The sequence below is a fragment of the Balaenoptera physalus genome, assembly GCF_965194825.1.
Source record: "Balaenoptera physalus genome assembly, chromosome: 18".
Classification (NCBI taxonomy): Eukaryota; Metazoa; Chordata; class Mammalia; order Artiodactyla; family Balaenopteridae; genus Balaenoptera; species Balaenoptera physalus.
The window spans coordinates 813,033-825,581 of NC_138899.1; the positions used below are offsets into that span (position 1 = coordinate 813,033).

Genomic DNA, 12,549 nt, shown 5'->3' on the forward strand with positions numbered 1-12,549 from the left:
CTCTCCCACACTTGGTAACAACAGTACCATATCTGTTCTCAAGGCTACAGCAGCCCCGTCAGGGTCAGACGCACACAGGGGAGAGCAGGACAGGCCAGGGAGCCCCGACCACACAGCAGGGCTGTCGCCTCTTCCTCACGACCCAAAGGAAACAGTCCACCTCTTACAAAAACACAGGGATTTCTCCAAAGAGCCTGAAAACTTGCATTTTTTGTTCTTTATATTTGAGTTGTTTTTCCCACATCAGCATCAACATGAACATACTCAAGATTTGTTTGAACCGACGCATGTGCAGTAGCAGAAGGGTCTTTCTTAGACAACAAAGAGGTCAACGTGCAGCCCCGTGCCCCGTCTACAGGGACCCACCTGGCACAGAAGGAAACTGGAGTATGTACCTGTTTTTCAAAGACTGATTTTAATCTATCTTGAAACACAGCCTCCTCCAACAGATGATGGATGAACACAATGTGGTCCATCCATGCAAGGGAGAATTACTCAGCCTTAAAAAAAAAGGAGATCCTGACACCTGCTACCACACTGGTGAACCTTGAGGACATGATGCTCAGTGACATAAGCCACCCCAGAGTGACAAATCCGGTCTGATTCCACTCACGCGAGGTCCTTGGAAGAGTCAGATTCACGGAGACAGAAAGTGGACGGTGGGGCCCACGGCTCGGGGAGGGGAGGGGAGGGAGCGTTTCACGGGGACAGAGCTTCCATTCTACACGATGACGAATTCTAGAGTCTGCCGCACGGCAGTGTGCATGTAACACCACTGAGCTGCGCACTCGGAAATAGTTAGGACGGCGAGAAGTACGTGTATTTTCCCACAACTAGAGAATTATGTTGGGGGAAAAACCCACCAGGCACAGAGCTTCCTTAAATACATTAAAAAAAAAAAAAAAGACACACGTGCACATATACACAATCAGCCGCCTCTTTGTAACAGAATGAACTGCTCCCCCGAGGGCATGAAGACGCCAGCACCACCTCGGCAAGTCCGGAACCCCTGCTACCTGGTTACCTGCCAGAGGCTCCACGCTGCTGCTGCTGCAGCCCCAGCTGCCTGCCTTCTGGCTCCTGCCCTCCAAGTGGGTCCTGAGACCCAGCCGCTCCGCTGTCCCGACTCCGCTGCGCCTGGGGCTGCCTCAGGCACGTCCTCTGCACCCAGAGCTGAAACCCTAGATGAGGAGGCCTCTGGGCGTGGCGACCCCCCATGTGCACGAGCTGCTGGGTGCCGCCTGGCGCTCTGACGGCAGCGAGGGAGGGGCTCCCCAAGCCCACGCCCACCCCTCTTGGGCTCCCCTCATGGGGACCTGTCGCTGCTCGCAAGCAGGGCAGGGCCGCACCCCTCCTCCCTGGCGGGTCTCTCGCCCTTCCCCCCGCAGGTGAAGGGCATGGCCGCTGTTAGCTGGGTGCCGCCCCATCGCAGCCGCGTGCCCATCAGGTGGGGACGTGCCACTTCCGGGCTGCCCGATGTGGCAGCCACCGGCCCCTGGGAACTGCAGGACGGCTAGCCCGGCCCAGGAACTGAGCTTTATTTAGTTTCAATTTAAATGGCTACACGTGGCCAGTGGCTGTCACACTTGACGGTGGTGACAGAGAAAGATCATTACAACAAAGGAAGAGGTCTCAGCCAGGTAGCCTCTGGCTCCCCAGGAGAACAAGATTGGGAGGACAGAGAGACAGGACCCCTGTGGAAAGGTTGCCCCAGTGGGCAGGGGTCCCTGAGCTTCAGGCCACGTGGGGCAACGGGCTGAGCCAGGCCACTGGACAGCAAATGGACAGCAAATGGCAAGAACGGCCCTTTACTCGCTAATTACATGAGCCACGGGGAAGGATCAGCCCCGGCCAGGGCGCCTGAGAGCTGTTACAAACGGGATCACCTTCAAGGTGTCCGGCCTCAGAACGCACCACACCTGCCACGTGGGGGGCAAGGCTGCAGGAGGCGGAGGGGTGGTGGCCACAGGCTGGGGCTCCCCTGCCCGGTCAGCCTTTGCAGTGCAGCCGCCAAAGGACAGGCAGGGCGCCGTCGACGAGGACGCCTGCCACACGCCGTCGACCAGGAAGGGGCTGCGCTGTCCTGTCTCGCGGGGGCGCATTTGCACACGGACGGAGTGAGAGGCTTAACTGTGGTTTCCTGTGGGGAGCGTGAAAGCTGACGATTTTCCACGTATGCATTTGAATTGCTCGGGACACGTTCATGCCACATTTTCTATCTTTATATTCAAAAGTCAACTGAAAATTCACATGGAAATCACAGCCACAGCGAGAAGTGAGGTGCTGCCAGGGGCTGAAGGCCGGGCGAGAGGCGGCCTGGCCGCAGGGCTTTGCGTTAGGCGTGTCCCGAGCGCGCGGCTGGGAGCCTCAGAACGGCATTTACAACCCTGCTCCATCCCCACGCGAGCTGCCTTTCCCCGTCACGTAGTCCATACAGCTGCATGTGGGGGGCACGTGTGTGCACGCATGTGGTGTGCACACCCGCTCCTATGCACATATGAGCGTTCGTGCCTGTGGTCTGTGATGCACACCTGCGCGCACACGTGTGATGTGTGATGCACACCTGTGTGTGTAAGTGTGCATGGTGTGATACACACCTGTGTACATGTGTGTGGTGTGACTCACACCTGTGTATGTGTGGTGTGTGGTGCACACCTGCATGTACACGTGTAATGTGTGATGCACACCTGCGTGCACACGTGTGATGTGTGATGCACACCTGTGTGCACATGTGTGCGGTGTGTGATGCACACCTGTGTGTGTAAGTGTGCATGGTGTGTGATGCACGCCTGTGTGTGTAAGTGTGCGTGGTGTGATGCACACCTGTGTGTGTAAGTGTGCATGGTGTGTGACACACGCCTGTGTGCACATGTGTGTGGTGTGTGATGCACGCCTGTGTGTGTAAGTGTGCATGGTGTGTGATGCACACCTGTGTGTGTAAGTGTGCATGGTGTGATGCACACCTGTGTAAGTGTGCGTGGTGTGTGATGCACGCCTGTGTGCACATGTGTGCGGTGTGTGATGCATGCCTGTGTAAGTGTGCATGGTGTGTGATGCACACCTGTGTGTGGGTGACCTCTTTGCGTGCACCGCCCCTCGGGATGAACGTGGCCCGCCACGAAAGCCAGACGGGAGATGTGCCTCTGCCTCCCGAGCAGCTGGGTGATCCGACCCGGTCCGTGGAAAGTCAGCGTCCTTATCGGCGTCAAGTAATCTAGGAGCCCCTGGGCTGGGGAGGGACGGCAGCTGTGCAGGAAGGCGATCCTCTCGATGTTATCTTCCAAGCCCAGGGCGGGTAGGTGTGGGATGCCCCCAGGGACCCTGCAGGACTGCGTGTGGAAGGGCGTCCAGGACGGCTACATCTGTTCTTCAAAGAACAGCCAGAAACCTACTGTCTCAGTGTTGGCAGCCCTAAGACCCTATGACCTTGTGTGTGTGAGTGCACGCACGTGCCTGTGCATGTCTTGTGTGTGTGTACACCTGCACCCACGGGGGAAGCCGCCGGTGACTGCCTTCACCAGGAGGGGAGGATCAGCTTGGAAACTTCGGTTTTGCCACAGGGAGGGGTGAGAGGGGGTAAGAGGTGGAGGGGGGGTGGGGGGGACCGAGACTTCAGAATCGCGGGAGGAGGGGCCCTGGAGCCTGGCATCCCGGCTCCGTGACTCGCTCACAATTTACTGGGTGCTGGACCCAAGCCCTGCATGGAGACACATGGCAGGTGTAAATGAATCAAATGGTCACAATCTTTCTTTTTCTACTGGGCAATTTCCATCAGCATAAACATGCTGTGATCTCCCTCATCTTAAAAGAAAACCTCGTCTGCCTCCCCCCCGTCCCTCACTGACCATTTCCCCACCCCCCTCGAGAGCAAATCCTGGAAGGAGGTGTCCACACTCACTGCACTGGCTCTGATCCCTCTCCGTGACTGAGGTCCCCCCGACTGACACCCCCCCGGGGTCCTGTGAGGACCATCCCCCCTGACTGACACCCCCCCGGGGTCCTGTGAGGACCATCCCCCCTGACTGACACCCCCCCGGGGTCCTGTGAGGACCATCCCCCCTGACTGACACCCCCCCGGGGTCCTGTGAGGACCATCCCCCCTGAGACCCCCCCCGGGATCCTGTGAGGACCATCCCCCCTGACTGAGACCCCCCCGGGGGTCCTGTGAGGACCGTCCCCCCTAAGACCCCCCTGGTGGTCCTGTGAGGACCATCCCCCCTGAGACCCCCCCCGGGGGTCCTGTGAGGACCATCTCCCCTGCCAGAGGTCCCCTCACCTCCCGTAAGTCACCGTCGGCGGGGGCTCCCCTCTTCCCGCCCCCCCATCCTTCACCCCCTTTCGCTTTGTTTTTCTTCTTTGGCAACCCACACTCCTTGCATCCCGTTTAATTTTCTGAGACCATGAGATGCAGGACTTTACCTGTTTTGTTCCCTGCCAGGTCCCAAGTGTGTCCAGCACCGGCCGATCCTCACGGCGGTGACCTGAGCGGCTCCCTCTGCCGTGTGCACCCCCCAAACCCCCTGCAGGAGTTCTGCTGAGGTCACAGCCACTCTTCGGGCAGGGCCTGGGGGTCACGGTCACACGTCCTTGGACTTGTCCCCACCGGCCTGGCAGATGGCGGTGATCAAGCCCCAGAGGAACCGCAAGGGTTGTAGGCATCGGAGTGGGAAGCCGGCCCCTGAGCCACGACGGGCTCCCAGGACCAGCCCCGCAGTGCGGCTGCGGACCCGCCAGCTGAGAAATCACCAAGGCAGCCCAGCTTCTCTCGTGGAGGCATTTCCAAGTTCACGTGCATCCGGTGCATCCGGACGGGGGCCGCCCGGCAGCGTAAGGTTTCGAGATGACCCACGACTGTGAACCCGACGTAACCTGGGGCTCCTGTCCTCTGCGTGTAATAACGGGATGAGCGCTACGCGCAGGAGGGTGTGTTTTTCAGAGGACAGAGGGACGCTCGGGGCCGACTGCAGGAGGCAGCGTCTCTGAGAAGCAGCCGCACGAGACGTCCGTCCACGTGATTTGCGTTGACTTTACAGCGCGCCTGGTCCCAGATCTCACCCTCCCGCGTGGAGGCCGTGCTGGCGCCGGGCTGTCTAGGGTAAGCCCGGCCCGTGCGGGGGGCAGGGGGGGTTCCCCCTTTTCTTGGGGCCGGCAGTGCTGGCTGCGTCCGCCAGGCGGCAGCCCATCCCTCCCTGGGTTCCCGCAGGAGAGGAGCCCTTGGCGGGCAGCGCCCGGCCCTGCTTGACCCACGGACACCGAGTGTCTCCCCCCCGCCCCGAGACGTGCATTGAATCTTCTGGAAACGCAGCTGCCTGTGAGCTGATGGGCGACACCCTTCCGTACCCTTAGGAGGTCCCCCAAATCCGCCCTCGCTCGGGGCTGATCCCCCCACACCCCCAGGAGCCGGCCCAACAGCGCTGCGGCCAAGGGCTCAGAACACGGCCCCTGCCCGCCTCCCTGACAGCCTGCTGGGCAGCTGCCCCTCCCCTGCTGGCCCGGCACCCAGCTGCGAAAGGACGGTGTCCGGCGCTGCCGCCGGGGTTTCACTCTGTGTGAGAGGGCGTCGGGGCCATGGGACCCCACCCCATCCTCTGTCAGGAGGAAGAGACGTGAACAGGACACACGCTGACCACCACGCCGCATGCGCCTCCCTGGAGACGGAGCCCACGGGTCTGGGCTGCACACGCTCAAGCCGGCCCCGTGGCCAGGTCCACGGCACCATAGCCCCGCCAGGTACAAGGAAGCCACCGTCACTCCTCAGCTTCAGGGGGAATGTGTCTCTTGCCCTTGCATCCGAGGGCAGATTCTGTTTGCGACCTTGGAGACCAAGGTTTGGAGAGGTTCCACCGCACCGGGGTGAGAACCCCTTAAGACGGAGCGAAGCACAGGTGCTGGTCCCACCGGAAGGGGAGGTGAGCGCGCGGCGGTGAGGGACGCGGGGGAGCCTCAGTGCCGCCAGGCCGCGGCCTGACTTCACCCCCTGAGCTGGCTTTGCTCTCTGCACACGAAGCCCATTTGTCCAGGAAATATTTACCAAGGAACCACCTGCTGCTCTCGGGACCTGCGTGCAGGGCAGACACAGACCAACACCGCGCCGTCAGGTAACGGGGACACTGCAGGTAAGCCCGCGAAGCCAGGGGGCCAGAGGGCCGGGGCCCGGGGGTGGCGGGTGTGACGGAGGGCCCACCAGAGGAGGGGGCCTGCAGCCCGAAGAGGAACCACCAGGGCAGAGGGAGCGAGTGCAAAGGCCCCGAGGCCAGGAGGCCCGAGGAACAGCAGCACTAGCGAGAGTGGTGACCGGGGCGGGGAGGGGCCGAGAGGGCACAGGGCTCGGCCTGCTGCGTCCGGGCGAAGGCTCGCCTCTGAGCCCGCTGTCGACGCTGCCAGACAGAAAGGGACCTCGGACCTTCCCAAACCCGAGAGTGACCTGAAACCTGAGACTCCCGCACCGCGTCGGGGGGGAGGGTCACCCCAGCGAACCACTGTAGGTGGCAGTGGGAGGCCGCACAGAGCGCCCCCGTGGCCCTTGTTCAGCCTGCACTGAGCGGCCCGGTCACCGCGGCAACGCCGCCCGCCGGCCACCGAGTCCAGGGCCGGCCACCGCCTCGGCTGGGGCGGCAGGGCCGTGACCGTAGCTACGGAGAAGGCTCATGGCAGCTGCTAACCGCAGGATTCGGACCGTACGTCCCTACGCAGGGGCCGGAGGGGGAAGAGACAGAGAGACGAGGTGGCAGCGGGGAGGCCACGGGGGTCTCCAGGCCCCTGGACGAGCGCAGAGCCCGCCCGCCCTTGCCGATGGCTCTGAGTCATCTGACCCTGCCCACCGGCGGTTCAGCAAAGAGGGGCGGGTGCCCAGCCGGCTCCACACAGGGCTGTGACACGGACATGGGCAGAAACCTCCACGGAGCGCAGGCGGCCTCTCTCACGGCTCACGGCTGTCGGACTGAGAACAGTGACTCGGACCCCTCCCCGGGCAGCGTCCACACGGACCTCACTGCACCGTGAGCTCCACTGCCTGGTCTGAGACAGGCCTGGGGACCACGGGAGATGGGGGAAAAGCCGGCCACAGGGGGACAAGAGACACGGGGTGGGGGGGGTCACAGAGCGGGGGAGGAGGGCCACGCCTCACCTGGACGTGGAATGCCCACCCCTGGGACGTGTCATGGAGGGGAGCTGGGGAGCTGGCCACAAGCCTGCCCCCCGGAGGGCCAGTGAGACCCCTGGGGGGCCCACGGTCAGCCACCAACAGCCGCCGTCTTCTTGTTAAATCACCGACTGCCTGAAACCGGTGCCGAGTGCAGCTGCCCTTCCTCTTGTTGGCCTGTCCCCGGTGTCCCACCGCCAAGGCTGTGCGGCTTTTCTGCGTCTCACTGTTGGGCGCGCCGAGAGCTGGACCCACCGTCCCGGGTCCCCCTCCCCCAAGGACACCCCCTGTGCCGCTCCACACGGGCAGCAGACACCTTCCCGCCACTCTCCAGACCCTCGAACCTACTCAAGCATCGTCTCCTGAGGTCCAGGGCCTTGTCCATGGCCTTCCTGGCTGTAACTTCAAGGGAGAAGACAAATGGAGATGCTTTGCAGGGTCGCAAGCCCCCAAGAAGCCCCTCAAGGGGGCACGGCCAGCCCGAGGGGCCCTTAAGGAAGGCCACGCGCTCCCAGGACAGTGGCCGAACCTCCCGCCTCAGCTCGGCCACCCGGAGCCTGGCCCGGCGAGTTGGGTACAAAGGACGGAGACGGTGGCCACCCTAACCCAACCCTAACAAGAGACCGCACCCCACGGGACCCAGGGCGCGTCGTCCGGCTCTCTCTGCCAAGTGACCTTCACCACCCACGTCCGTCGGGAGGGCTCCCCCAGCTTAACAGCTCCACCCCGCAGGCATCTGGAAGGATCTCCCCCAGCCTCCCCCTTCCCCCGGCACTGATCGGTGCTGACGGGACGACACTGACCAGCAGTTTCTGTAGGACAGGTGTCGGGCGGTCAAACTCGCTGCGGGTCTGTTTCCCAGATTAGACTTAATTCACCGAGCTGTGACCCGCCTTCCGAAACCCGACGGAGGGAGAGTCTGACGGCACCCACGTCCGCAGTGCCGTAGCGGGGCAGCCGCTCGTCTGCTGGGCGGGAGGTCCGCAGCCTCACCCCTTCCGAGGGGGGGCCCCCGGGCAGCATCAGCCCCCCGCCCCTCGGCTCCTGGGTGCCACACCGCCCAGCACGGCCGTGGGCTCGGAGAAGGTCTCCCTACCTTTCTGGAGGACGGACCCAGTTCTGCTTGTAATACAACAGAGTGACCCCTCCACACGCACCTGGGGATGCTGGTGAGATAGGTCATGACATTCTGGAAGTCCTTGTCGGGGACGTCGCCGAAGGCCGGGTAGTCGGGGAAGGTGATGACGGGGCTGCCGTCCTGCCCCCGCCCACCTGGGGAGAGAGAAGATCAGCACTGAGCACGGGGGTCGCGGGGGCTGCTCCCAGGTCTCGGCTGGACAGTCATTTTCCAGAATGAAACTCACTTTCCATGTTTTGGTTTTTTTTTTTTTTTTTTGATGTAGACCATTTTTAAAGTCTTTATTGAATTTGTTACAATATTGCTTCTGTTTTTACGTTTTGTTTTTTGGCCGCAGGCATGTGGGATCTTAGCTCCCCGACCAGGGATCGAACCCACACCCCCTGCACTGAAAGTCGAAGTCGTAACCACTGGGCCTCCAGGGACGTCCCTTCCATGTCTTCTATTATGAGAGAAACGTGTGCTGTCGATGGAAATATTTGGAATGAAGAGATGAGCTGAAAGAAGCACCCGCTATTCTGCCACCGGGGGAGCATCGCGGCGGCACGTTTCCTCCCAAACCCACTTCCGTGCGCTTTTGCGTGTGACAGACTGCGCTGAACAGAAAGCTGGCATCCTGCTTCCTTCCTGACAGCGTGGACGTTTTCCACGCTCCACAGGTGACGTGACGAACATTTAAACATTGCACGTGCCATCAGGCCGCAGCCCGACTGCCCACTCGCCCCGTGGCGGCTTCAGGTAGACAATTCCCGTCTGATGGGAGTCACCCCTTCGGCACCGTGTGTGGGGAGGTACAGGTGGAACCGGCGGGGGGGCACTTTTCCCAGGGGAGGCGCACCCGACACAGTTCCCGAGGGAAAACGAGGCAGTGGCCTTGGATCTGGGAAGGTGAGCACGGCTCCCCAGGGCCAGGCAGTCGGGAGGGCGGGCGTGGAGATGCAGGCTGGGAGTCTGGGCCGAGCTGTCCCACCGACGACCTGCAGCAGCAGTGCGGAGGCCGGGAGGTGAGCCCAGGCATGGTCTGCTGCCAGCCGGTGCCCTGGGCGGCAGGAGATGGCCACCGCTGCTCCTCCGGGGCTGGGTCCTTCCCTCTTCCCTTTGAACCGAGGCTGGCCTGGCCCATCCGAGGTGGCAGAAGTGATGCCGCGTGACTCTCAAGGCTGGTCTGCAGTGACCTTGCACAGGCAGCCGGCTGCAGACAGCCTGATACAGGCGAGCACCTGGGGCCCCTTATGAGGGCAGACCCGGTTGACCCCTGAAGACCTCTCACTCTGTCCACACCAGATGCTCTGGTGTCCACTGGCAGCGTCTGGGCAGTTCTGGTCGTCACTCTGGGGGGTGCTGGCCTCCAGTGGGTGCAGGGCAGGGTCGCTGCTCTATGTCTTACAATGTGGGACAGCCCCACGGGGGAGCCGTCCCCCCAGTGTCAGCGGTGCTGGGCTGCGAAGCCAGCCACCCTGACCTTCGCACACGGACACCCCGGCAGGAGGTTACGGCAGTTTGGTCCAGGGCAGGCGGTGGGCACCGTGGTAACTGGCCAGGGCGTCCTCACACTGGGAGGCGGGCAGCTGGGTGTCCTGGCGGGTGGGAGAGGGATGGAGAGGACGAGGGCCACCCCCGCCCCCGGGTTCTGCTTGGCCAACCCGCACGGGGTGTCCGGAAAAACCCAGGACGGTCCAGCTTTGTTTCAGACGTTGAAGCTCAAGATGTGTTGTCTTCTAACCAATTCCCAGACTTGACGACGTGAACCAACCCGGTCCGTCGGCTCTCGCTCTGCAGGTTGGGATGGCGGCGGGCTTGGTGGTCCTCAGCTCAGGGCCTTGCCACCCGCCTGTGCGCTCGCCTGAGCCCGGGGTCACCGCCAGCCTCCCTCAGGTGCTGGCAGAATCCCCTCCCGTGGCTGTAGGGCTGGGGTTGCTCTCTGCCCACCTCGGCCGCCCACCTTCCTCCAGACACACCCCCATAGCCCAGGCCGGCGGGGGGGTATCTTGGTCACATCAGCTCCCTTATCCTTGGCCCCCGTGTGCTGGGGGACCTGGGGCCTGTGAGGCCCAGTGGTCAGCGACCTTGTAGCCGCCGGGCTGGGGCCGTGGTTACTTGCGCAAAACCCCCTCCCCGAGCACCCGGCGGCCTCTGAATAACAAGAGGGGTGTCTGGGGGTCAGGGCCCCCCTGGGGTCTCCTCCTGAGGGCAGCGGGTGAAGACCTGAAGGAAGGTCAAGGTCATGACCCTGTCCTGTTGGGGACTTTTGTTTCTCAGAAGGACACCCCACTCTCTCTGCTTCCTCCGTGAGGTGGGCGCCCCTTGCGGTGGTGGCCCCTCCAGGAAGAGCAGGATGCCGTCTCCGCTGACAAACCACAGAGGCTCAGCTTTCCTGCTCACGGGGCTCGGGCCTCAAGAGGCACTTAAACCCCAGAGCGACACCGCGGGTCCATGTGTAGGGGGGCAGGTGGGCCAGAGCCACACAGGGCACGGCCTGGGGAGCAGCTCCTGGCACCAAGGGATGGGCAGGTGAGCCCCGGGGCGCAGGACTGGCTCTCGGAGCTCAGGAGAGACCCCAACCTGATGGCCAGGGGAAAGGGCCGTGAGCAGGGGGCCTTCGTCCTCGGGCCCCTGACGGACAGCACAGGGAGGCTTGGTGGGCAGGCCTGCCCGAGGGAGGGCGGCCACCCCACTCCAGGCACTGCTCTCGTGCAACCGTCACGGCCTTTGCAGGCCCGAGGCACCAGCACCTCAGCCGGCCGGGTAGGACAGCAAGATGTCCCTACAGGGTGGAGACAGAACCTGGATCCCAGGGGAGGGTGGCAGGTGGACAGGGGCCGGAGATACAGAGCGACCCCAGGACAGGCTTGTGGGCAGTGCCAGCCCCTCGCCCATGCCGGTGGCACCCCAGGGGCTTCTCCCAGAAGACGGAGCCACGGAAGCCAGACCCCAGGCCCTGGACACTGCACGGCGGCGACTGTGCCACACCTGCACCTCCTCCCCGTCCCAGGAAAGCTCTGGAATCCAGGAGACTGCAGCCAGGAGCACTCGGGCCGCGCCCCCGGGGGACCCAGCTGACCCCTGGCTGGCACTTGCCGGCCCTGAGCTGCCCTCGTCACAGGCATCAGTGCCATGGGGGGCGGGCTGCACCGCACGGAGTGTCCCCAGGCCCCACGACGCGGTCACGGAGGACCAGGAGGCCGACCGCCTGGTCGAGCACACACCCCCCGCCCCCGTCACACGCCCTGGCCTTCGCACTCACCAGACAGGTAAGCAAAGCGCTTCTGCAGTTGGTCCTGGATGTCGGCAGCACAGAGCGGGCTGATGTCGTGGTGCATGATTTCATCTGCGGGGAGAGCAGAGCAGACGGAAACACGCTGTCATTTGGAGGAAATGGCCTCCCGAGCTACGTCTGGGTCAGCCCCACCGCAGACACTCGAGGGTCCGGCGGTCACGGGCCTGGAAAAAGGGATTCCAGTTTCCAGTACAGAAACCTTTGTTTCTCAGAGCACAGAAAGCTGTGCGCTGAGTGATTCATCAATATTTAAAGCGTGGTGTGTGTCAGAAGCACAGAGAAAGGCGGAGGGAGTGGAGGAAGGGACAGGGAGGGAGAGAGGGGGGACAGGGAGGGACAGGGAGGGACAGGGAAAGAGAGAGAGAGAGAGACAGGGAGGGACACGGAGAGAGAGGGAGAGGGAGGGACACGGAGGGACAGAGGGGGACAGGGAAGGACAGGGAGGGAGAGAGAAGGATAGGCGGGCAGAGGGGAGGTCGGGGGGAGCGGGGCAGGACCGGGAGCTGGAGGACTGACCCCGAGACAAGTGCTCAGGGAGCAGACATGCTTTGGTCTGAGAGCACCTACCGACGTCCTGGAAGTGGCTGGGCCACCCTTGGGGTTCTCGCCTGCTGTCTATGCAACAACCCACTGGTCAGAGTGGAAACCTGGCCATGGCAGTGGGTTCAGACACACATGCCTGGAGCCTCACCCCAGCCTGACACTGACCCTGAGCAGGGCGCTGAGCCCGGTCCTGACAGCCGCAAGTCCTAGATCAGGGCCCGGAGTGACCCAGTCACAGCCTGGAGGCGTTGACCAGAAACAAAAGGTTTAGCAAGACTCCTGGCAGAACCCAGACACGGATGGGGTCTGGGTCCGTGCTGGGGCACCAGCAGGTGGCCACAGAGCCGGGGTGCTCGGGGGCCTTCGGGGACCTGTGTCTCTAGTTGCTGCCAGGTTGGTACCACGTGACCGACGGCCCACGTCTCGTGTCTCCAGACCCGGGTGTCCTGG

The 12,549-nt window shown here is 63.0% G+C and overlaps 1 protein-coding gene and 1 long non-coding RNA gene across 23 annotated transcripts in view; both read right to left on the reverse strand.

The window, feature by feature from the left end:
* MCF2L (MCF.2 cell line derived transforming sequence like) overlaps positions 1-12,549 on the reverse strand; it is a 130,736-nt gene that overhangs the window by 39,355 nt on the left and 78,832 nt on the right. For all 22 annotated transcript variants that reach the window (XM_082434944.1, XM_082434955.1, XM_082434963.1 and 19 more), the window contains 2 exons: positions 11,524-11,607; positions 8,299-8,413 (listed from right to left, as the gene is read on the reverse strand). In XM_082434944.1, the coding sequence (XP_082291070.1) occupies positions 8,299-8,413; positions 11,524-11,607 (199 nt within the window). The remainder of the gene's footprint in view (positions 1-8,298; positions 8,414-11,523; positions 11,608-12,549) is intronic.
* On the reverse strand, positions 2,682-6,200 carry LOC309647536. The gene is made up of 3 exons (XR_014256155.1): positions 4,420-6,200; positions 3,060-3,697; positions 2,682-2,963 (listed from the first exon to the last, which is right to left on the reverse strand). It is a non-coding gene; the product is annotated as an uncharacterized lncRNA (long non-coding RNA).